Raw genomic sequence first — 25,800 nt, forward strand, 5'->3', positions numbered from 1 at the left:
TCCATTTGTCCCTAATAACATGTTTGGGGCATGATTCATGGCGGATTTAGTCAGTTGTGTCAGGAACTGGTGGTTTGAAATCCAGACTAATCCACACCTGATTCATTTTCACAAAAGTGAGTCTCTCCACACTTTGGGTGGACAGTCGTGTCCTCCGCGGAGTTACAATACCTCCTGCCGCACTAAACACGCGCTCCGATGCCACGCTACTGGCCGGGCATGACAGCCTTTCAAGGGCAAATTCAGCTAGTTGGGGCCAAAGGTCAAGTTTCGTTGCCCAGTAGTCAAGGGGATTGTCTACCTCGGTTGGCAGGGTGCTGTCCAAGTAGGCCCAAGCCTGTTGTTTGAGCTCCTGCTCCAGGTCCACCTGATGCTGCTGCTGCTGCTGCTGCTGCTGCTGCTGCGGCTGGTTAGTAGCTTCCTCACTGCGCTGGTGAAGAAAGCTACTCATCATCGACTGCAGACTGAGGCAGCCGCTGCTGGTGGAGCTGCCACTGCTCCTACCACCCCACCCCTCCCCTGCTGCCATGGCAGCGGAACGCGAGCGCACAGGGCCCACAGTGTCTGAGGATGGACGTTGGCGCAGAAAGGCAGAGACCAACTGACTACATAGGTGGTTTTTATAGTACTTTATTTTGGCCTCCCTCTCAGCAGGTGTGAAAAAGGCCACCATTTTTGAACGGTAGCGAGGGTCCAACAAGGTGGACAGCCAAAAGTCATCCCTCTGTCTGATGGTTATTATTCGGCTGTCGCTACGCAAGCAACCGAGCATGCTATGGGCCATTTGTGCCAAGGAATGCGAGGGACTCCCTGCCTCCATCTCCACAGCATACTGCCACGGTGCATCTGGGTCCTCTGTCTCCTCCTCCTCCTCCTCTACCAGATGCTCCTGCTCCTCCACTCCTGTCCGCTGAGTGGAAAAACCACCCATTTCACTCAATAATTCCTGAGCACCAATGTCCTCCTCTACCTCCTCCTCTTCTTCCTGTCCTGCCCCCACAGGGGTCATGTGGCGTTGAGATTTGTGCGCCACGTCTACCGCACCCTGACCAGCCATTGTTAACAGCATTTGTTCCAGGACGTGCAACAGAGGAATGACGTCGTTCATCCCATAGTCCTGCCGACTCACGAATAGCGTGGCCTCCTCAAAGATCCTGAGCAAGCGGCAGGTGTCACGCATGAGCTGCCAATGGCTGACATCTAAGTTACACAGGCGAGTACCTTTATCCGCTTGTAACATCAGGAAATCGGTGATGGCCTTTCGCTGTTCGTAAAGGCGGTCTAACATGTGTAGGGTTGAGTTCCACCTTGTTGCAACGTCGCAGATCAGGTGATGCTGTGGAATTCCGTTCTGCCGCTGCAGCTCAAGGAGGGTGTGCTTTGCGGTGTAGGAATGGCTGAAATGCATGCAAAGTTTACGTGACATTTTAAGGATGTCTTGCAGTGGGATGGTGGATTTTAGGAACCGCTTGACAACCAGATTGAACACGTGAGCCATGCATGGCGCATGGCACAACCTTCCTTGACACAGAGCAGACACCATGTTCTTTCCGTTGTCGGTCAACATGGTTCCGATTTTCAGTTTGCGCGGAGACAGCCATCTGTCGATTTCTCTGTTCATTACACTCAGAAGTTCCTCCCCTGTCTGACTACGTTCGCCAAGGCATACCAGGTGCAGCACAGCGTGACACCGTTGCGCCCTGCACATGTGATATGCCGGTCGGGTAATGGGACTTGGCACGGGGGTGGCGGCTGACGACACGGCGGAAGAAGAGGTGGTAGAGGCGGACATCTTTGCTGGACCAAGGACGTGCAAACGTGGAGGCAAAAGCGGCGTGACCTGTCCAAGTTGCTGGTGCGGCTGTGCCAGCACCACATTCACCCAGTGGGCCGTAAATGACATGTACTGTCCCTGACCGTAGTTACAGCTCCACACGTCGGCGCTGCCGTGCACTTTGGCAGAGACCGACATGCTCAAAGACTGGCCCACCATCTCTTCTACATGTGAATGCAGGGCTGGCACTGCCTTTTTGGTGAAGAAATGCCGGCTTGGCACTCTCCACCGCGGCGCGGCACAAGCCATCATTTCTCGGAAAGGTGCTGAGTCCACCACTTGGAAAGGGAGGGACTGCAGCACCAGCAACTTGGACAGGAGGACGTTCAGCTTTTGCACCGTCGGGTGCGTGCTCGCAAACTGTTGTCTCTTGGAAACGGATTCCAAGAAAGACTGCTGACGGAATCCGTGAAGAGGAGTAGCAGGAGAAGGAGCATCTGAACGAGTGTAAGATGCCAACGAGCGACAACTCCCCTCAGCAGAGGTGTTGGAGCCTTGACTGGCTGATAGAGGGCGATTGACGTCGGGTGACGGAGCAAGTAACGGAGCGGTTGATGGAGCGGGGGCTGGGGCAGGCAGAACCGCCGTATCTTTATCACGGTTTTCCCAGGCCACCGAATGGCGATGCTGCATATGCTGACGCAACGCTGTAGTCCCAACATTGGCCCCCTGGCCACGCTTGACTTTCTGGCCACATAGTCGACATACGGCTACGTTTACTTCCTCGGGCGGCTTGACGAAAAATTGCCACACCGCCGAGTAGGAAACTTTGCCCCCGCTACTCCTCACTGGCTGACTGCTACTTCCTCCGTGCACACCGGCACCACTACTGGCCGTGGTGGTAGGCTGCAGTGGAGCTGGTGCTCTACTCCGTGGCCGTTTGGCTCCACTGACACTGCTGCGACCCTGCTGCCTCCTGGGCAACCCACCGACTGTTTTGCTCGCTGCCAAGCTGGCACCCTCTTCTCCTGATGATGCGGAAGCAATAGCCTGATGACGACGAGGCTGCCAAGTGCGATCAGCCTCATCATCATCAATTAGGGTCTCCGCGTCACTACTAGCCCCCTCGGCTGCGTGTGGGTCAGGAGACAGACCTGTCTCTAGACCGGCTACCGAGCCACTCTCCTCGCCAGTACTTCTTCGCCTGGCTGCTGAAGAGGCGGATGTCTCCCCCCGTTCCTGACCGCCCTCTGTTAGCTCTTCCTCACTGTACAGTGGGGCTGAGCCCACAGCATGCGATACTTCGCTTGGTGAGGGAACACCAAAGGACAGGGGCAGGTAGAGGACATGTGATTTCAGTGGGCTTGCTCCCGGGCCATGCCAACTAACGGTTGTGTCTGACGTACCCACCGACCGTTGGCTGTAGGTGTCAGAGGTGACCTGGGAAGAGGAAGACGACCGAGTCAACCAATCGATGACGGCAGGGTTGTCGGTGGAGACACGACCGCTGGATGACACCGGGAGCACTGGCCTCTGGCTGCGACTAGTGCTGCCTCGACCCCTTCCTCTGCTGCCACGTCTGCTCGCTCCTGAAACATTGCCTCCTCTGCCACTCCTCTGCGTGTTGTCTGACATACTCTTTAATTCAATAAGCACCCCAAAAATAAAACCGGATTTAACTCTTTGAACGTACAATAGTGGTTGTGAAGCAGAAAGTCAGTTTATTGTACACAATCGGTCAATTGCAGCTTGCCGTTGGCTGGAAACTGTACGTTTCTGTCACTGGAATGCACTAATCACCCAAAAAATATTACCGCCACCCGGCGTGTAAATGGATCTAACTCTTTGAACGTACAATAGTGGTTGTGAAGCAGAAAGTCAGTTTATTTTGCACAATCGGCAAACTGCAGCACCAACTGTGCACGACAGCCACCAAAAAAAAAAAGGGTGTATGTCACTTTAAATTTTCGATTCTTTGATCGCTGTGGCCCTAAGTAACGATTCTGTGTCCCTGAGTAACGATTCTGTGTCCCTGAGTAACGATTCTGTGGCCCTAAAGTCTCTGTGGCCCTAACTCTGTCCCTTAATACACACAGGTCTGTCTCTCTTGAATGACCGGAGGCTAATGGAGAATTCTAAGATGGCCGCGATTTATAGCTCCACCATTACACAGTGCTAGCTGGCTGCTGATTGGCTAATGCGATCACATGCATGTCATGAATGCATTATGGGTCAGCGCGCCTTGTCTGCGCGCCTTCCCATAGATCCCCGCCCCATCTTCCCTGTCCATTTTCTCCGTCGCCACACATGTCGCCGCCATTTTTGTGAAAATTTGATTCGTGCATCCGAAGTTTGCTAATCTTCTGATTCGTCGCGAATTGACTTTTTCCAAATCTTCGGAACGAATTCCACTTCGTCATGTTCGATTCGCTCATCTCTAATAAGGAGCTTGAATTGCGAGTTGGAGACATCAAGGGGGCACTGATTCAGTAGGGCTGTTGTTGGGTCGGGTTGTAGGGTGATAGTGCTAAGTGTAGATATCATGGTGAAAATTTCATCCCAAAAGATTCGGGCCACTGGGCATTCCCACCACATATGGAAGTGTGTTCCTGGGTCCGTACAGCCTCTAAAACAGTTGGGCGAGTAATTAGGGGTAAATTTTGCGATTCTCGCTGGGACCAGGTACCAGCGGGTTAAAACTTTATAATTTGTTTCCAAAGCTACAATGTTCTGCGAAGATGATTTTGTGTTGGCCCAAATGTGATCCCAATCAGACAGGTCAAGTTTCTTACCTAAATCAACTTCCCACTTACGAGTATACCGAGGGGGGACGTGGTAATCGAAGTAGTGAAGAGTGAATATAAGCAAGAGATAAGCCCACGTCTATGAGGGTCTTTGTAGCACGCTCGTTCGAAGAGAGACATGGTGTCTGGCCGATTGGTTGTTGTAGTGTAGGGGGCGTAAAAGTGTTGTAGCTGCAAGTATCAAAATATCTCGGAGGCCGGGAGGCTATGCGTTTCCCGCAGCGAGGCAAAGGATTTAAACTTATTCCTCTGCAGGAAATGATGCGTGCGGAGCAAATTAGCAGAGGACCAGGCTTTGAATAAAAGGGGTGTCTGCCAGGCCGAGGAAAAGCTGGGTTTCGTAGACACGAGAGCATAGGATTATGTAGTGATTGGAGGAGATATCGGGTTTTCAGTTTATCCCATAAGGATAAAAAGTGAGAAGTGATGGGGTTGGTTATAGAGCGGCGGTCTATTGACCAGAGTAAGTTAGCTGTAGATAAGGGGTCACATTCTATCGATTCAAGTGCAACCCATTGAGGGATTTCAAAGGTTGCATGATATTTAGGTAATTGGGCTAAATGCGCTGCTTGATAGTATTTGCTGATATCAGGTAGGCCTAGACCACCATTGAGCTTAGAACGGTATAAGGTGGAGCGAGGTATACGAGAGCGAGTATCGCCCCATACATAGGAAAAAATGCGACGCTGCAGTGTGTGGAGGTAGTGAGGGGGGACTGGGACAGGGAGGACTCTAAATAGATATAGAATTTTTGGGAGGATTGACATCTTGATAACTGCTATTCTGCCTAGCCATGCGAGGGGTAGGGAAGACCATCTGGTCAAAAGGGCAGAAAGATGGTTTAGCATCGGAAGATAGTTAGCTGCGTAAAGGTCTGATAACTTAGGGGTCAGTTTAATACCCAGGAACGGGATATGACAGTGCGACCAAGGGAATGGTAGAATCTGCTTTGGGTGCGTCAACTCTAAAGGGGGGAGAGAGATGTTGAGTGCTGTTGATTTATTGGGGTTTATTATTAAACCAGAGAGTGAGCCAAACGCCTTGAGAAGCCGGAATAGGGAAGGATAAGAAGTCAATGGAGACGTGAGAGAGCAAGACGTCATCCGCAAAGAGACATAGCTTATGATGCGTGCCCCCTATCTCGAGTCCCCTGATATCCGGGTTAGCTCTAATTAAGAGGGCCAAAGGCTCTATAGCCAGGGCAAAGAGCAAAGGGGACAGAGGGCAGCCTTGTCTCGTGCCTCTGGAGATCGGGAACTGAGCCGACCTGAGTCCCAGATACCTAATTCTGGCCGAGGGCTCTCGATATAACGAGAAGATCCAGGTTAAGAAATGTGGGCCAAAACCCCAACGACGCAATATATATCTGAGGTAAGGCCATAAGACTGTATCAAATGCTTTCTGGATATCCAGGGACAGGAAACAGGCTGGAATATTGCGAAACCTGGCTAAATTAGCCAAAAGGGATGCACGTCTGATGTTATCTCCCGCTTGTCTAGTTGGGATAAAGCCCACTTGGTCGTTATGAATTAGAGAGCCAATACACAGGTTAAGACGTGAAGAGAGGATTTTGGCTAACAGTTTGATGTCAATGTTGAGGAGAGAGATTGGCCTATAATTGGACCACTGCGTGTCGTCAGAATTCGGCTTTGGGATCATTGAAATGTTCGCTTGCACTGTTTCATGGTTAAAGGCTTGACCAGATAGTAAAGCATTAAAAGCATTAGTGAGGATAGGTGTAAGGAGATGAGCAAATTTTTTATAATAAGTGGCTGAGAAGCCATCTGATCCTGGGCGTTTACGTAGTATTAGGTTTTTAATTGCATCTAAAGTTTTGGCTGGGGAGATGGGTCGCTCAAGTGCACTAACTGGCACTCTGAAAGTTTCGGGAAGGAAATGGAAGTTAGAAGGGTATCAGCTTGTGCGGGGTCAAAAGGTGTGGAATAAAGCTGTGACAGGTGTTCATGGAAAGTCTGTAGAATGTGTTCTGGATTACTAGTGAGGTTGCCAGAGGAGGTGCGTATCTGGATAGGTCTAGTGAGCTAGTCAAGCCTGCGAAGTGAGAGGACCAGGAATGTGTTGGGTTTATTCGCCTTGGTGTAATATTTGTGCCTAGATCTATGGAGTGAGAGTTCCGCTTGATCAGTGAGAAAGATCTAGAGCCAATCTAGATCGCTCCAGGGCCTCACGGTAGGCGTAGGAGCCGACTGGAAGGCTTGATGGGAACAATCATATGTTTGCTCCAGTGAGAGACATTGTTGCCTTTTGCTTTTATTTAAGAAGGATGCTTTGCTAATGCAAAACCCTCGCAATACCGGTTTATGCGCTTCCCATAACAGGAGAGGAGAAATATCAGGTGATTGGTTAAGAGAAAAATAGTCTTTAAGGGCTGCTTCGATTTCTAGACAGTGAGCTGGGTTTGCAAGCAGGTTATCATTAATAATCCAAGAGGGTTCAGCGGGGGATGGGGCTAACGAGGTCATAGCCGTGAATACGGCGCAATGGTCAGACCAGGGGATTGGAATTATTTCAGAAGTCAGGAGCCGGGAGGTAGAGGCGGTGGTAATGAAAATATGATCTATCCTGGAGAATGACTGGTGGGGATGAGAATAAAAGGTGTATTGGCGTCTGTCCGGGTTAAGTTCCCGCCATGTACAGTGGGGCAAAAAAGTATTTAGTCACCACCAATTGTGCAAGTTCTCCCACTTACAAAGATGAGAGAGGCCTGTAATTGGCATCATAGGTAGACCTCAACTATGAGAGATAAAATGAGAAAACAAATCCAGACAATCACATTGGCTGATTTGGAAAGAATTTATTTGCAAATTATGGTGGAAAATAAGTATTTGGTCGATATCAAAAGTTCATGTCAATACTTTGTTATATATCCTTTGTTGGCAATGACAGAGGTCAGACGTTTCCTGGAAGTCTTCACAAGGTTGGCACACACTGTTGCTGGTATGTTGGCCCATCCTCCATGCAGATCTCCTCTAGAGCAGTGATGTTTTGGGGCTGTCGCTGGGCAACACGGACTTTCAACTCCCTCCAAAGGTTTTCTATGGGGTTGAGATCTGGAGACTGACTAGGCCACTCCAGGACCTTGAAATGCTTCTTACGAAGCCACTCCTTCGTTGTCCAGGCGGTATGTTTGGGATCATTGTCATGTTGGAAGACCCAGCCACGTTTCATCTTCAATGCGCTTGTTGATGGAAGGTTTGCACTAAAAATCTCACGATACATGGCCCCATTCATTCTGTCCTTTACATGGATCAGTCATCCTGGTCCCTTTGCGGAGAAACCGCCCCAAAGCATGATGTTGCCACCCCCATGCTTCACAGTAGGTATGGTGTTCTTTGGATGCAACTCAGCATTCTCTCTCCTCCAAACACGACGAGTTGTGTTTCTACCAAACAGTTCTATTTTGGTTTCATCTGACCATATGACATTCTCCCAATCCTCTTCTGGATCATCCAAATGCTCTCTAGCAAACTTCAGACGGGCCTGGACATGTACTGGCTTAAGCAAGGGGACACGTCTGGCACTGCAGGATCTGAGTCCCTGGCGGCGTAGTGTGTTACTGATGGTAGCCTTTGTTATGTTGGTCCCAGCTCTCTGCAGGTCCTTCACTAGGTCCCCCCGTGTGGTCCTGGGATTTTTGCTCACCGTTCTTGTGATCATTTTGACCCCACAGGGTGAGATCTTGCGTGGAGCCCCAGATCGAGGGAGATTATCAGTGGTCTTGTATGTCTTCCATTTTCTAATTATTGCTCCCACAGTTGATTTATTCACACCAAGCTGCTTGCCTATTGCAGATTCAGTCTTCCCAGCCTGGTGCAGGTCTACAATTTTGTTTCTGGTGTCCTTCGACAGCTCTCTGATCTTCACCATAGTGGAGTTTGGAGTGTGACTGTTTGAGGTTGTGGACAGGTGTCTTTTATACTGATAACAAGTTTAAACAGGTGCCATTGATACAGGTAATGAGTTCAGGACAGAGGAGCCTCTTAAAGAAGAAGGTCCAGGTCTGTGAGAGCCAGAAATCTTGCTTGTTTGTAGGTCACCAAATACTTATTTTCCACCATAATTTGCAAATAAATTCTTTCCAGATCAGCCAATGTGATTGTCTGGATTTGTTTTCTCATTTTGTCTCTCATAGTTGAGGTCTCCCTATGATGCCAATTACAGGCCTCTCATCTTTTTAAGTGGGAGAACTTGCACAATTGGTGGTGACTAAATAATTTTTTGCCCCACTGTATCTATCAAAGAATAACGATGTAGTATGGCTTGGAAAGTTTGTTTAGAGGCAGGGACTGGGGATGGTTGAGGAGATTTGTCAAGAAAGGGATATATTACATTGTTAGAGTCTCCGCTAACAATTAAAGTTCCGCGCTTATGGTGGTCTATAACCGAGAGTATGTGGGAAAGGAATGGTAAAGGGTCTTGGTTTGGGGCATAGTATGCAACAATGGTGACATCTACGTCAAGGAGTTGCCCTACTAACAGGAGGTAACGACCCTCTGGGTCTTTGATTTCGGTGCATAGCGTGAAAGGTGTTGTGCGATGAAAGGCAATCAGTACCCCCCTGCGTTTGGTGGCGGCAGAGGCTGTATAGACCTGAGGATATCGAGGGCCAAAAAATATAGGAGTGGAGTTGGGAGTGAAGTGTGTTTCCTGTAGACAAACCACGTAAGCTTTAAGTGTAGCAAAGGTTCGGAAAGCCTTATTACGTTTCTGTGGAATATTGAGACCCTGTACATTCAGGGTAAGGATATTTAACGAGCCCATGGGGAAAGTGCATAGTGGTTAGGATAGCATGTCACTACCTCCCCGGGGTAGAGCCTGACGGTTACTGTGAGGGATGAGAACGTAGTGGGGTGTGTTGTGCAGAGTCATGGAGTCATGTTGGAGGGAGGGAGGAGGGGTACGGTATGAGAGGGGTAAGGTCAGGCATCAGGGCATGTGCAGAGATATCCGTTTCAGTGTCAGACTCACCCTCAGATGTGCAGGGATGGCTGGGCTGCATATGCCCCTGCAGCCTGCTTGCTTCCATGAGCTGGAGCGGCGGCCATCTTTGCGGAGGCCTTTGCCAGGGCCTCCTTAATTGTTTTGGTTGGAGGGGGACCTGATGCCGGGGTGCCCCTTTAACCATTTTGCTGTTTGCAAGAAGGGGGGGCTGTTATGCAGATCTCAGCCCCCCTGCTCTCTCGTTCCCTCTCCTCTGCCTCAGAAAGTGCAGGCGTTAGTGGGCGGGCCTGTGTGCGGCTCAGTATGGGGACAGAGTCCCCTGTTGGATTTCTCCGACCAGCTGCGGCAAATCCGCTGTTGGTCAGGGTGGATCAGACCCTGGGTTAGGTGTCGTGGGGATCGGATCCCCCTGAGCTGTATCGCGGGCCGGGTCCCTCTGCTCCACGGCGCTGTCACCCGACGGGGAGCCGGAGCCTCATCGGGACATGTCCGTCCCGCCGGCCGCGCATGCGCACTCTGATATGTCTGTTTTTTATGTAAGTCTCTCATATTCCAAGATATGAGACATAGGGAAAAATGGATTTTGAAAAGTGTTTATCTGATTCGTGCTTTGTTGGAATGCTTTGAACTCCTGGAAAGGCTCCATTATCTTTTTACGAGGTGTTAAATGGCACAGGTTGCTCATACAGCCAGGCACCTTGCTCAGAGAGGTGTTTTATAGCTCTGGGCTCCCTGCCGTGCTCTAGCCTGCCTGTGACCCTTCCAACACACATATGTCCCTTTGGATTAACAGAGAGGAAAGGAGGAAAAATGAGGGACAACATGGAGATTCTTAACAAAATGGAGAACTGCGTCAGTCTCTGGTGCGCACGTTTGCGACAGTGCCCACCTCCTCTTCCTCCACCTGCCCAGATGTCCTCGGACTCACAAGAGCTGGGTTGGTGTCACCCTCTTCATGCACTGACCTCTTGCTGATCTCCTCCACAGCTCCCATGCCGGGAGTCTGCCTCGGCTGCTGCTTTTTCTGGATTGGCCAGCAGAGAGTCAGTCAGCACCCCAGTCTCATATAGAGTGGGGGTCTTCAGTCCCTCATGTTCCAGGCTAATAGGTAAACCAGTGGCCATGACTGAACCCTAGGCAGCATCGCGCCCTAGGCAGCTGCCTAGTTTGCCTAGTGGTAGTGCTGTCCCTGCCCATCTGTATGATGTATACAATCTGCTATAGTTATTTTGACATTAGGAAAAAAAACATCAAATTGCTGCTAAATGACATCTCCTGGATTTTTTGTTTTGTTTGAAATCAAATGGGCCATAGATTCCTTTCAACTATATCAAATGATCTGATTTAGATTGTAAAGGGGACCCTCATGAATTTTTTTAAGGGGACACAAAATTACCATTATTTCTGTCCCTTTGTTTGCATTCATTTTAGCTAAGAATCCCAGGTTGACAGCTGACTGGGCCAGATGAGCTTACATCACTGATTGTGAACATACTGACATGTTTAGCAGCTGTAGCAATATATACCACTTCCTGCTGCCACCAGCGATTCAACATGGCTGAACACCTATTTTGTTCAGCTGTTTGCCAAGCCTCCTGAACAGCCAAACTTCAGTCTGAATCAGGGTTTGTACTGAAAGCTCATCCTGAGTTAGAGGCAATAATGCAAAACAGGTTCATGATGCAAAGAGCATGCATACACTGTAGAATTAAACAAAGCAGATTAGGAAATCTACACAAACATGGATTCTTCACAGAAATGTCTCTGTGGCTCATTTGGGATATTATGTGGCTGCATAAAATAGTCTGTATAAGAGTCTATAACAGCAGAGAGTCTAATCAAGAAACCCTACATTTAAAAAAAGAAAAAAAACCATCAGAAAACAGCTACTTGCTTCATAAAGAGCATCCCTTACACTGAAGACCAGGGAATACAGGTGAACAGCTGGAAGGATCCAAAGACCACTAACAAAGGGTAACCCCACTGGAGTTTGAGTACTCTGGTAGCAAAAGGAAATAGGTTCACCACAATAGTTTTTTGAAGAAGATGCAAGCGTTTAGGCTTCTGTCCAACTGCCCTAACGGGGCTCACATATCACTTCTGACTCATCAGATATGGCTGCTTCGAGCTATCAATGGAGGAAGGTGGTGTACCTGGGCATGTCTAGGAACAAAGGAGGTTATGGGAAATGCAGCTAAAGGGGCCTGTACCCAGAGGTACCCATGAGGCAAACAAGAAGTTTGCCTAGGGTGGCAATTTTCAGAGGGTGAAGCCACTCCCTGAAGAAGGGAAACAAGGGGCAGGGATGGGGACCTGGTGTGCTCCACCATGAGATCTGGAGGAGGGCAGGGATGGCAGGCTGCATCTTTCATTTGGTATCCAAAGGTTAGTTGGGTGGATAGGGTGGTCGAGGCTGGGGATGTGTGTTGGACGGTGGTGCCGACGGCAGGTGGTGGAGGCATGGGGATGGGGGGAGGATTGCGTTAATGGTCTGTGGTGGTGGGGGGTGCTGGCAGGGGGTCCCTTAGGGGGGGTCCTGGTGGGGTGGGAGGCACCTGATGTTAGTGTTGCCTTGGGCAGCACATGAACTACAGTAAATACATGATTGACTGCACCTACATCTATGTATGGTGAGCAAAAGTGACCTAAACAATTGAGAAATTGTAGGTGAAAATATAGACTGGAAGTGATATAAATGTGTAGTGATAAACAGTAGCACTTCATAAAGAGATCCTTGGCAACCAGTGATGATTCAGTTATAAATGTCAGAGATTCAGCTTTTAAAAACTGACTTTCTTAAAATGTAACACCAGCCATATACAACGTAAGAAATTCATCAAATCTTACAGAGGCTGTGGCTTTAGAGGGAGTGATCCTGGTGTTCAGTAAATATTTGGAAATGTTGCCGATGGACAAATATGAATGGTGAATGTCTTTTTTAAATGGTGCATAGCTTTGAACAGTCAACAAACTGTGAATAATTAGTTTATCAAGTGTCACTTCTACCAATATATGTCTTTCTATTTTCTCCCTTAAAGCACATCAGAGCAGGCTGGGGAACCAATATGTTCTTAACTATTTAACCCAAATGTTGCCTATATCCCTCAAAGTTCTGCGAGAATGTAGTGTTACATTGTGGGATTTAGAGCTTTCCATATTAAACAACATCCAGACTAAAGGAATGGCCAACCCAGAGCTCCTTGGTGGTTCCCAGATCAGTATATGGAGCACTAAGGTCTGGGATAACCAAGAGACATATCAGTAGTGACCACTGGACTAATTATTGTAGGACAAGGAACCAATTATCATAGCTCAATCGTATCTTTAGCCCTTGATGTACTAAGATAGACTGCCATGTCTGGGTGCCTATCGGATGTAAATGGGGGTTTCAATGATAGCAGAGGGTTTGTACCCATAAATGTATTATGTGTTTGATTTTAAATAATACTGTATGTTTTCTTTCTCTCTTATATTTGGCAGCTAATACGCTCATTGGAATTATTGTTGGCTAAACCTCTAAATTCATCTGTGCGCATCCTGAACATCAACCTAAATGTTAAAAATGCACATACTGAAGCATTTAATGTTCCAGCTTCCTTAACATATTTACTGATCACAGGCAATCGAATGTTCACTCTTAATTTTACTGATCCAATTGGTACGTTCATGACTGTAGATTTGCAATAAGAATTTCTGAATATTTATCATTTATAGCGGAAGAAGATAAAACTGACATCTATTATTTCTACAATGAAATCAATCAGAGTCCTTGCTTTTGCATTTCACAGAAAGTGTGAGTCAGCGGGTTTCACATTATTTAGAAAGTCAGAACTAAATCTAGTAAATGGGAATTCTCCTCTTGGTTCACCAGAAAACTTGAGATGTGAACTCATTTAATTGATTAGTGACACTGGGTCCAGTTCATTCTATGAGCCTTTGTTGATGAGATTTAAGATCCTTTTGATGGCTTCACTTTGAGACCAGTCTAAAACACTTCTGAGATCATGTAAAATTCATTGACAGTTACATTTGACCTGCAGTGGACCTTCTTCTGACCTGCTTCAATCAGATTTTGCATTACCATAGATTCGAATAGGGATACAAAACCCACTTAAAGCAAACAAAAGCCCTTCAACATTGACTTGTCTAAATTCCAGGAAAATTCTCTTTCTTGCTATAGTACAAGTCTACACTTTCCTCTACATATGTTTAAGAAAAAAGTCTCTTTACTGACTGTGTGCCTGGCAGGATGTATAAGAATTTCCTGCAAGTTGGGAATATACTACAGTTGCTAGTTTTTGACTTTGGCATAACAATACTTTTTACTTTTATAATATATTGACTTTGAGAACACAATTTACATCATGCTACCAGTTGTGACAACCCAATAATTTTTTTGATATTTAGAACCTTAATGGTGATATCTTAAATGAGACTGTGATATTACCATGCCATTTAAAGTACCACACAAAACTGAATCATTAAACCATGCTGTGGGTGTTTTTGAGTTCCCTTGTTTTCTGACTAGACATGTGCAATTTAGTTTCTTCAGATTTGCTTTTTGGATTAAAATTCCATTTTTGAAGGTTTGGATGTGTCCAAATTTCAAAATGGACATTCATCATATTGCCAAAAGTATTGGGACTCCTGCCTTTACATACACATGAAGTTTAATGGCCTCCCAGTCTTAGTCCGTAGGGTTCAATATTGAGTTGGCCCCGCCCTTTGCACACACATGACCTTTAATGGCCTCCCAGTCTTAGTCCGTAGGGTTCAATATTGAGTTGGCCCCGCCCTTTGCAGCTATAACAGCTTCAACTCTTCTGGGAAGGCCGTCCACAAGGTTTAGGAGGGTGTCTATGGGAAGGTTGGACCATTCTTCCAGAAGCACATTTGTCAGGTCAGGCACTGATGTCGGGGGAGGAGGCCTGGCTCGCAGTCTCTGCTCTAATTCATCCCAAAGGTGTTCTATGGGGTTGAGGTCAGGACTCTGTGCAGGACAGTCAAGTTCCTCCACCCCAAACTGGGTCCTCCATGTCTTTATGGACCTTGCTTTGTGCACTGGTGGAACAGGAAGGGGCCATCCCCAAACTGTTCCCACAAAGTTGAGAGCATGAAATTTTCCAAAATATCTTGGTATGCCGACGGCTAGAGTTCCCTTCATTGAAACTAGGGGGCCAAGCCCAACCTCTGAAAAACAAACCCTACACCAGCATGCGCTGACACCGCCCTGTCATGTGATGTGGCCTACCACTTGGTGGCTGAGTGACTGTTGTTCCCAGTTGCTTCCACTTTGTTATAATCCCACTAACAGCTGAGCGTGGATAATTTAGTAGCCAGGAAATGTCATGGATGGACTGTTTGTAGAAGCACTCTGCATGCCTAGGTGCTCGATTTATGGAGGGCTAGCCCAATATGTTTGGCAATATAGTGTAGTAATGAATCTGAACAAATCCCAAAAAAGTTGAAACAAAATTTTTGGATGCATTAAGAAGCTGGTTATTATGGAGCGGGTGGCCACCATGTCCTTAACAACCATGTCTCACCTGCTGTCAGAAGAATGAATGTTTTGTTTTGGTTGAACAAAAAAAAGGGTGAGGGTCCCCCCTCAATCCATACCAGGACTTTACAATGTAATAAAAAAAAAAACAGCATGGGATTCCCCAAAAATCCATACCAGACCCTTGGGTCTGGCATGGATTTTCAGGGGAACTCCACATCAAAATAAAAAAAATGTGTTATCCTTTCCAAATTACATGTTAGTTCCTTATCCGAAAGATCAAGCACCCCCCTCCTGAACTATACCAGGTCACATACCCTCAACAAGGGGGGTAATTGGGGGGATCTTGTCCCCATGTTGATGAAGACAAGGGCCTCTTTTCTACAACCCTGGCCTAGTGGTTGTGGGGGTCTGAGTGTGGGGGACTTTTTGGAATCTGGAAGCCCCCTTTAACAAGGGGGCCCCCAGATCCCACCCCCTTCATATGAGTGAGTATAGAGTACATAGTATCCCTACACATTCACCAAAAAAAAAATTAAAAACAAAGCAGAGACCATTTTTTTTACAAGTCCTTTATTTAAAAAAAAACAAAAATATAATTATCTCTCGAAGTAGATCCAACATCAATCATGATGAACGCTGGCTGCTGATCCGCACACAACTGCTCCCATGTCCAGTCGAATGAGAGGAAAACAGGGGGTGGAGTCATCCAGTGACCCCTCCAAATTAAACTATATGAATGTCAGACACAAAACAAATTCCAAAAATGTACAAAGTCCATTAATGAATGCACTTGAAAGCAAATTCTACAATTAACAAATAGATCCAAAAATGAAACTAAACAAAATGTACCGGTGTGCACGTACAGTATCTATTTCTCACTATGGACTTGTTGGGATTGGAGTTCCACCTATCTGATATTCATCATCTCAAACCCTAAAACTTTTAACTGAAATTCTTTAACTAGAGAAAAATTTAATCTGTCTGCAACCCCCCCCCCCCCCCCCCCCCCCACACACACACACACACACTTCTCTGCAAATTGAAAGATTGAATGAGTGTTTAAATATTACACTTACAAATGTTTGATAACAAAATATGTTTTAAGTTGTATCATTGTTTTCAATTTATTTATTTATTTACTCTTGCTTATTTTAGGAAACATATTTACATTTGAAGAAAATCCTTTTTTTGATAAAGCTAATTACTCTGAAGATCCCAACTATTTGTATACTATTCTAAGTTCCCATTTGGTAAAAAGCCCAGCTGCGGGATCCTGGACTCTGAACGCTCAGGGGAATTCATCACTTTCTGTTCAAATATTGGGATTTACCGGTAAGTTCTATCATCTCGGTGTATATGAATAATTCTGACTCTGATAGGTCCTCTCTAATAAACTGTCTAATAAAGTATTTATAGATTCAGGGGGTCAAATATACAGTTGCAAGAAAAAGTATGTGAACCCCTTGGGATTACGAGTTTTGCATGAATTGGGCATAAAATGTGCTCTGAACGTCATCTAAGTCACAACAATAGAAGAACACAGTCTGCTGAACATAATACTACACAAACATTAGATGTTGCCATGGTTTAATTGCACATAACATGTAAACATTCACAGTGCAGGGAGGAAAAAGTATGTGAACCTTTGGACTTAATAACTGGTTGACCCTCCTTTGGCAGCAATAACCTCAACCAAACGTTTCCTGTAGTTGCAGATCAGACCTGCACAACGATCTGGAGTCATTTTGGACCACTCCTCTTCACAAAACTGTTTCAGTGTAGCAATATTCTTGGGATGTCTGGTGTGAATCGCTCTCTTAAGGTCATGCCACAGCATTTCAATGGGGTTGAGGTCAGGACTCTGACTGGGCCACTCCAGAAGGCGTATTCTGTGCTGTTGTAGCCATTGTTTTGTTGAATTACTTGTATGCTTTGGGTCATTGTCCTGTTGCATCACCCATCCTCTGCGGAGCTTCAGTTGGCGGACAGATGGTCGTACGTTTTCCTGCAAAATGTCTTGATAAACTCTGGAATTCATATTCCCATCAATGACAACAATCCGTCCAGGCCCTGAGGCAGCAAAGCAGCCCCAAACCATGATGCTCCCTCCGCCATGTTTCACAGTGGGGATGAGGTTTTGATGTTGGTGTGCTGTGCCTTTTTTTCTCCAAACATAGTGTTGTGTGTTCTTCCCAAACAACTCAATCTTGGTGTCATCTGTCCACAGTATATTCTGCCAGTAGTGCTGTGGAACATCCAGGTGCTCTTTTGCAAACTTCAAACGTGCTGCAATATTCTTTTTGGACAGCAATGGCTTCCTCCGTGGTGTCCTCCCATGTACTCCATTCTTGTTTAATGTTTTCCTTATTGTAGATGTGTCAACAAAAATGTTAGCATGTGCCAGAGATTTCTGTAGGTCTTTAGCTGACACTCTGGGATTCTTCTTTACCTCATGCAGCTTTCTGCGCTGTGCTCTTGCAGTCATTTTTATAGGACGACCACGCCTAGGGAGAGTAGCAACAGTGCTAAACTTTCTCCATTTGTAGACAGTCTGTCTTACCGTGGGCACATGAACATCAAGGCTTTTGGAGATACTTTTGTAACCCTTTCCAGCTTCATGCAAGTCAACAATTCTTGATCGTAGGTCTTCTGAGAGCTCTTTTCTGCGAGGCATGGTTCACATCAGACAGTGCTTCTTGAAACCAGTAAACCCAAAACAGGTGTGTGTTTTTTAAGGGCAGGACAGCTGTCAGCAACACATCCAATATCATCACACTGATTGGAGTCAAGGTTGGCTCACTCCTGGCTCCAATTAGCTCTGGGAGAAGTCATTAAGCTAGGGCCTCACATACTTTTTCCTCCCTGCACTGTGAATGTTTACATGTTATGTGCAATTGAACCATGGCAACATCTAATGTTTGTGTAGTATTATGTTCAGCAGACTGTGTTCTTCTTATGTTGTGACTTAGATGACGTTCAGAGCACATTTTATGCCCAATTCATGCAAAACTCCACGTAATCCCAAGGGGTTCACATACTTTTTCTTGCAACTGTAGATCCAGATTTCAGTGTGTTTGGCAGTTCATATTACCAAATGTCTTCTGGGAGCCGTGCAACCTCTATAAGACCAATGTTGGCTACAGTGAGGGCATCAAAGGCTAATGTTACTTTTTCTTTATTTAACCACTTGCCCTCCAGAAGGTTTTACCCCCTTCATGACCGGGGCATTATTTGTTATTCAACACTGCGCTACTTTAATTGGCAATTGCTCAGCCATGCAACACTGTACACAAATAAAATGCATATTTTTTTAAAAAACAAATAGAGCTTTCTTTTGGTGGTATTTGTTATTATATAAATAAAAGATTACGAAAAAAAAAAAAAAAATAAACAATATTTTCTACATTCTGTTATAAAACACATCTAATAAAACATTTTTAAAAAAATCAAATGTCTTCATAAACTTTTGCCAACATGTATTCTGCTACATGTCTTTGGTAAAAAAATCCAAATAAGTGTATATTAATTTGTTTGTGTGAAAGTGTCTACACAATATGGTATATACAGGGCTCAAATTTCAGGCCCTGAGCTGCTAGCCAGGCCTTAAGAGTTACTCACCACCAGTTGCCCCACCAAACCCCTACCCTTCCCCATCCCTATTTCCACCCCTAAACACCTCATAAATTATCTCATGAAATGACACTATTAAATGTTTTATGCAGAATAAAATGACAAAAATAAATATTACCAACAACAACTTTAACAATATTAACATAAAACATGCAAACATAAAAGTAAAATTCAGTTCACACACCACCACCCCCCACAGCCATGTCCTCTACCCCCCTTTATACCCTCCTCCCCCTCACAGCCATGTTCTCTACCCCCCTTCACCCCCTCCCCCCACAGCCATGTCCTCTACCCCCCTTTATACCCTCCTCCCCCTCACAGCCATGTTCTCTACCCCCCTTCACCCCCTCCCCCCACAGCCATGTTCTCTACCCTCCTTAACACTCCTCTCCCCCCACAGCTACATCTTCTATCCCCCTTCACACAACTCTAACCCCCACAGTTATGTCCTCTACCCCTCTTTACACTCTCCCACCCCCCACAGCCATCTGCTCTACCACCTTCACACACACACACCCCCCACAGCCGTGTCCTCTACCCCTTTCACATCCCCCTCCTCCTGCAGCCATGTCCTTTTACTCTCACTTTACAACCCCCTCCCTCCAACAGCCATGTCCTCTACCCCCCTTCACACCTTACAGAACACAGTGGTTAGATTAGTGGGTGCACTTACTGGCTTTGCTCGCCTTTGGTCTCTGCAGCAGCTTCTGCACCATGTCCAAATCCTCAACCTTAACAGCCTGGAGCAGCTCCTTGACCTTCCCCATCCACAGTGCTGCACCCTGGGGGAACACAGTCCTGGGTACTGGAGAGGAAGGGCAGATCCTGGGAGATCTTGATTGGTCCTCACATCCCTAGCATACTTCCCTGGAGAGGAGGATGGGAGATGGGGACAACGGGTCAGTTAAACTGCTGGGAGGAGAGCACTCCACCAACTGGGAAGAGCCAGGAACACCTGGGGGTGATCACCATACTCGGGAGAGAGGCTTGGGAGGCAGGGCCGCAGGGGAGAGTTAGGAACATCTGGGGGCAATCACCTACTTGGAAACCAGGCCAGGGAGGCAGGTCCACCGGCTGGTAGAAGCCAGGAACATTCTGGGTGCAATCACCTACTCAGGATTCAGGCTGGCAGGGCTGCTGAAATGAGCCGGGGGAGAACAGCTGGGGGAGTATAGTGGACACACATGCCCCCTCGTTATTTGCCACTCGCCAAATTCCAGCAGGCAAGTGGAAATTTTGAGGCCTGGTATATATACTGGAATTTACGCAGATATGACGCTATAATGGTAATGGAAGTAATCAGCAACATATAGTGCAACTGTGATAGGGTGGAGGGCAATTTGATGCTAACAGACCCTCACTGGAAGGTACACTAACTAACTGACACGGACATCAATAGTGACATTAATACAGTGATTAGATATAATACTGTACACTGTCACTGTACTAATGACAGTGGCTGGGAAGAGGTTAACATTAGGGGCAATCAAAGGGTTAACTGTGTGGCTAACAAGTGTAATGTGTGCTGCTTTTACTTACAGATCTGGCTGCATTTTTCTCCCTGCTTTGCTGGAAGAAGCAACAGCCAGATCACTTATCTGAACGCAATATTCCCAGTGCACAAGTTCCTGCAGATGGCTATTTAGTATTGCTGGGTGCTGTAAGGACCACAGGCTTGGAACCACAGAAAATCCAAGTGAGGAGATGTCACCAGCACACCAAGGATTTCTCAAAATGGGCCCAAAGCTTTATTTTGTGATCACATGATACACACAGGATAGGCTTTTCAGAAAACAAGGGTTTTCAGGGATCTCCTACTAGGAGATAGCTGGACAGATTTTGGTAGGGAGTTCAATAGGATGGGAGAGGCTCAGGAGAAGTCCTGGAGGTGAGCATGGGAGGAGATGACAAGGGAGCTAGCGAGCAGGAGGTCTTGAGAGGAATGAAGAGAATGATTTGGTTGGTATTTTGAGACCAGGTTAGTGATGTAGCTGGGGGCCGAGTTGTGGATGGCTTTGTAAGTTGTTGTTAGTTTTTTTAATTTAATTTAATTTGTTGGGTGAGAGGCAGCCAGTGGAGGCATTGGCAAAGAGGGTGGCAGAAACTGAACGATTGGTAAGGTGGATGAGTCTGGCAGCAGCGTTCATGATGGACTGAAGGGGAGAAAGCCTATGCAAAGGTCAGCCAATGAGGAGCTGCATTTTTACTGCTCTACCCTCCACCCCATCAACTTCTCCCCCTTGAAGGAAGGAAGGATAGGTGGAAATAAGGAAGGGATGGATGGAAGGAAAGAAGGAAGGGAGATGTGGGTGGAAGGAAGGAAGGAAGGAAGGAGTGGGTGGAGGGATGGAAGAGGTGGATGAAAGGAAGAAAGGGATGGGTTGAAGGAAGGAAGGAGTGAAAGGAAGGAAAGGAGGGGAGAGTGTGTGAAAGGAAGGGGTGAGTGGAAGGAAGGAAGGAAGGACGAAAGGAAAAAATGGGTGGATGGAATGAAGGGGAGGAAGGAAGGAAGGAAGGAATGGTGGTTGGAAGGATAGAAGGGTGGGTGGAAGGAATAGTTGGATGGAAGGAAGGGAGGGGTGGTTGGAAGGGAGGGGTGGGTGGAAGGAATGAAGGGGTGGGTGAAAGAAAGGAAGGGTTGGGTGGAAGGAGGAAAGGAAGGAAGGGTGGGTGGAAGGAAGGGAGGGAGGGAGGTAGGGAGGGGTGGAAAGAGGAAAGGAAAGGTTGGGTGGAAGGAAGGGAGGGGCTATAGGAAGGAAGGGAGGGGTTATAGGAAGGAAGGGGTTGGTGGAAGGAAAGAAGGGAGGGAGTGGTGGAGGAAGGAAGGAAGGGGTGGGTGGAAGGAAGGGAGGGGTGGGTGGAAGTAAGGAAGGGAGGGGTGGAAGGAAGGTACTGTAGATTGAACTCACATGCTTATTCAGATGCATAAGAACTTCAGTTTCCCTCCCACACCTCCTCTGAAGCTGCACAGACTGGTGTGTGGGAGGGCACAGGGGGAGGCAGAGTAGATCCAGCCTCTCTCCCCTCTTCTACTATTGGTGCGGAGGATGGAGGGAGGGGCTGGGCAGTGAGAAGTACACAACGGCGATGGGGGGGAGGCAGAAAGAAAACGGAACCATAAGGTATGTTCTTTGCAGCAGTGGGGGCGGTTACAAGCAGCGATATCCTGTATGGCTTTCAATAAAGCAGCTGGAAGCCGATTCTCCTCCTCTCTCTCCTGTGGCTTTCAGTTGCTTCATTGAAAGCCATACAGGAGATCACTGCTTGTTACTGCCCTACCGCCGCCCCTCTCACACACCCCGGCACTGCTATTTTGGAGATGTTGCAGAGAGTGAGGTGGCAAGCTTTGGACAGGGATTGAATGTGAGGCTGAAAAGAGATTTCAGAGTCCAGGAATAGACCTAGAACCTTGGCATGCAGGTACGAGTTGATAATTGAGCCATTTATCTTGATGGAGCAGTAAGGGAAAGGGGCGTGAGGGAGGAAATATGAGCTTGGTTTTGGAAAGATGTCTGTTAGTAAAGAGAAAGATTTGAGTGTCATCGGCATAGAATGATATTGAAAGCCATGAGAGGTGTAGATCAAGAATAGGAGAGGTCCAAGAACAGAATCTTGGGGGACCCTGATGGAGAAAGGTTTGAATATATTTTTGAATATAGGAGAGAAAATAGTTGTAGAGGATGTAATATATCTTTGAATGTGATCTACACATCTGTATCAGATCTAATATTTTAAAGCACAACATTGTTTCCAGAACTACAAGCCAGAGCCACTAACGCTGTTGAGACTTGTAGTGAATGAATGACGTGGCCATGCAGTCGGAGCCCCTGGCGGCTGCGCTATTTAAAAAAAGTGATGCTTAGTATGTGGAACTTCTCCCCATACTGCTGTCACAGGTGGGAGAAGGGGGAGGGTGTCAGCAAAGGCCTGCCCAGCCCATAGTGCAGGTGAAGTTCCGCGGCGCACAAATATGCGCATGTGCAGAGTCCTTATGAGCCAAACAGATGTGCAGGCACTTGGACATAGGTGTGCACATGTGCGTGCGCATGCGCACTCAAGCATATGGGTGCGCGCCTGTCACTAATGCTGGCACCAAAAGGGCTATTTAAACTGGCTGCAGCAATTTTTCCATTGCCGTATGGTCTTTTCCCTGCTTGTGTTTCCTGATGCCAGTGATTGTCTCCTGATACCGAACTAGCTTGTTCCTAATCTCCACTTGATTGCTTCCTGCCCTGACCTCTGGCTTGTCTTGGATTATTCTTCTGTCTCTGCTCCTGTCTGATTGATCTTCCGTTACTGATCTGGCCTGTGACCTGACTACTCTTCCTCCTGCCGCTTAAGCCTGATTTGCTTGACCGATACCAAACCGGGCTTGTCTGACCCTGCATCCTCAGCACGCAGCTCTCAAGTATCCATCCATCCATCCATCCAGCATGGCTACATCAGAACCCTGCTCCCTGCACACAACTCATCAGCTCATCAGCTATTACTGGACTGATCACAGGCACTCATATCCCACCATGCCCCTGCGACTGCTGTCTCACCATCAGCGGTCCTTGAGCCGGAGTTGTACAGGAGGCCTGCCTCTTCACATCAGGCTCACTATACAGGTACGTGACAGTACTATACGGCCATGTCTGAGCCTGCAAGAGGATCTTTGCCTCTGGATTAAATATGTCAACACCTGACAGCACTGACCCAAGCAGTCAAAACTCTGCAGAAAGGATATGTACACCTGGAGGAACGCATGCAAACCCTGGCTACACCTGCTCCTGTGTCTGCGGCTCCCTCTGTCCCAGCCACAGCTGGGACTCCCACAGAATCTCTCGCTAATGCTGTTGGCATGATGCCGCCTCCTGAACCTCATGTACCCACTCCTGAGCGGTTCACAAGAGACCGAAGCAAGTTTAGAGCGTTCTGCAACGCATGCCAGCTTTACTTCAACCTCCAGCCAACAACCTTCTCCACAGAAACTGTTAAAGTGGGGTTCATTATTTCTCTGCTTCAAGGTGAACCACAAGCTTGGGCCCATCGTCTGCTGGAAAGTAATCACTCACACCTGAATACTATGTCTACATTCTTTGACTCAATGGCCCAGCTGTATGATGATCCACAGCGGACCGCTACAGCAGAAGCAACCTTACATGCACTCTAACAGGGTTGCCGCGTGGCCGAGGACAATGTCACGGACTTTAGACGTTGGAGTGCAGACACTAATTGGAATGATGCTGCCCTGCGTCACCAGTTCAGCTTGGGTCTTGCTGAGGGCCTCAAGGACAGCTTGCCCGAGCTGGCATACCAAATTCTCTGGAGGACTTAATCACCCTATCCATTCAGATTGACCGTTGACTATGTGAACGCAGGTTAGAGAGGTCCACCCAAGTTCCTAGGCCTACATGGATGCTACCCAAGATTCCGGTCCAGCCCAGTCCATTACCCAGAAATTCTGACCCTGAGACATCAGGCGCACCCGAACCCATGCAGCTTGGTCTGATTCGTCCATAACTAACTCCCGAGGAAGGCCAACACCGTCGAGTAAACAAACAATCTCTGCCTGTACTGTGGAGAAACTGGCCATTATGTGCGTTCCTGCACAGCCAAGCTGCGTAAGTGCATCTCCTTCTCTTCAGCTTGAGTGATTCATTAGCCACCAGTTCAACTCATATGGCTGTTACCAGTTCAACTCATATGGCTGTTCCCATTTCCTTCCAGCTTCCAGGAAGAATTGTATCGGTGACTGCAATTATTGATTCTGGAGCCTGTAGCTGCTTCATTGATCTATCCTTTACAGCCCAGCAACACATCCCTCTGCAGCTAAAGGAACAAGGGCTTAACATATTTCTAGCTAACGGGTCTTGAATCAAATCTGCACTGGTAAATAAAGAGACCCCGCCACTTCTGACTACCATAACCACTCACCATCAGGAACTATTACGCCTAGACGTAATTGCCTCTCCCTTGTTTCCTGTCATCTTGGGCCTACAATGGCTACAGGCTCACAACCCACAGATTGATTGGAAGACCGAGAAAATTAAGTTATAATCCCCATACTGCAAAATACACTGCCCATCCATAGCACCTTCATCCACCTCTACACTACTTTGCATAGACTCAGATGCTGAACTTGCCCAAATAGTCCCGCAAGCCTACCATGGATACTTGGATGTCTTCAGCAAACGAGAAGCAGATACCCTTCCTCCTCACTGACCTTGCCCGATCTATCTATTTCCAGGATCTAAAATTTCCTTTGGGCGCATTTTTCCCTTATCTGAATGGGAATTAGGGGTATTGAAGGAATACATTGAGGAAAACCTTCAAAAAGGATTCATTTGCCCTTCTACATCTCCGGCAGGGGTTGGAATATTCCTTGTGGAAAAGAAGGACCAATCCCTACGGCCTTGTGTGGATTATCGAGAACTAAACAAAATTACGGTAAAGAATCGTTACCCCCTTCCCTTGGTTCCCAAAGTCTTTCAAAGACCTAAAACTGCAGTCATCTTTACAAAACTAGACTTAAGAGGAGCCTATAACTTGGTTCGTATCCGGGAAAGGAATGAATGGAAAACTGTTTTTTGTACCCAATTCGGCCATTTCGAGTATTTGGTTGGATTGTGCAACGCACCTGCTACCTTCCAACATTTCATCAATGATATCTTCAGAGATTACCTTGACATTTTTGTCATAGTCTATCTGGATGACATCCTAATATTTTCCACTTCCTTGGAGATCCATCGAGGGCATGTTAAAAATGTCTTAGGACGACTTTGTCAGCAAGGACTTTATGCCAAGGCCAAGAAATGCAATTTTGAGCAACAGAGTATTCCATTTCTCAAGCTGATCATTTCCACAGCTGGAATTAAAATGGATCCACAGAAAGTCTCAGCAATCCTGGACTGGCCAGTCCCCTCAGATAAAAAACGTATCTAACGGTTTCGAGGCTTCGCCAACTTTTACCGAAAGTTCATTAAAAACTTCTCAGCCCTCATCTCGCCCATTACCTAGCTCACCAAACTAGAGGTCCACTTCCACTGGACAACTGAAGCACAGGCCGTCTTCGAACCTCTGAAGGAACTATTCACAGCTGCTCCTATTCTGAGCCATCCAGACTCTACACTGCCTTATATCCT

At 47.0% G+C, this 25,800-nt stretch overlaps 1 protein-coding gene across 1 annotated transcript in view; it reads left to right on the forward strand.

Moving 5' to 3' along the window:
• LOC149470697 (uromodulin-like) overlaps positions 1-25,800 on the forward strand; it is a 132,566-nt gene that overhangs the window by 24,978 nt on the left and 81,788 nt on the right. The window contains exons 6-7 of the mRNA XM_089661614.1: positions 13,021-13,198; positions 16,199-16,375. Of these exons, the coding sequence (XP_089517740.1) occupies positions 13,021-13,198; positions 16,199-16,375 (355 nt within the window). The remainder of the gene's footprint in view (positions 1-13,020; positions 13,199-16,198; positions 16,376-25,800) is intronic.

Source organism: Staurois parvus, unplaced genomic scaffold (genome assembly GCF_062004578.1).
Source record: "Staurois parvus isolate SC_StPar_1 unplaced genomic scaffold, SC_StPar_1.0 ptg000034l, whole genome shotgun sequence".
NCBI lineage: Eukaryota > Metazoa > Chordata > Amphibia > Anura > Ranidae > Staurois > Staurois parvus.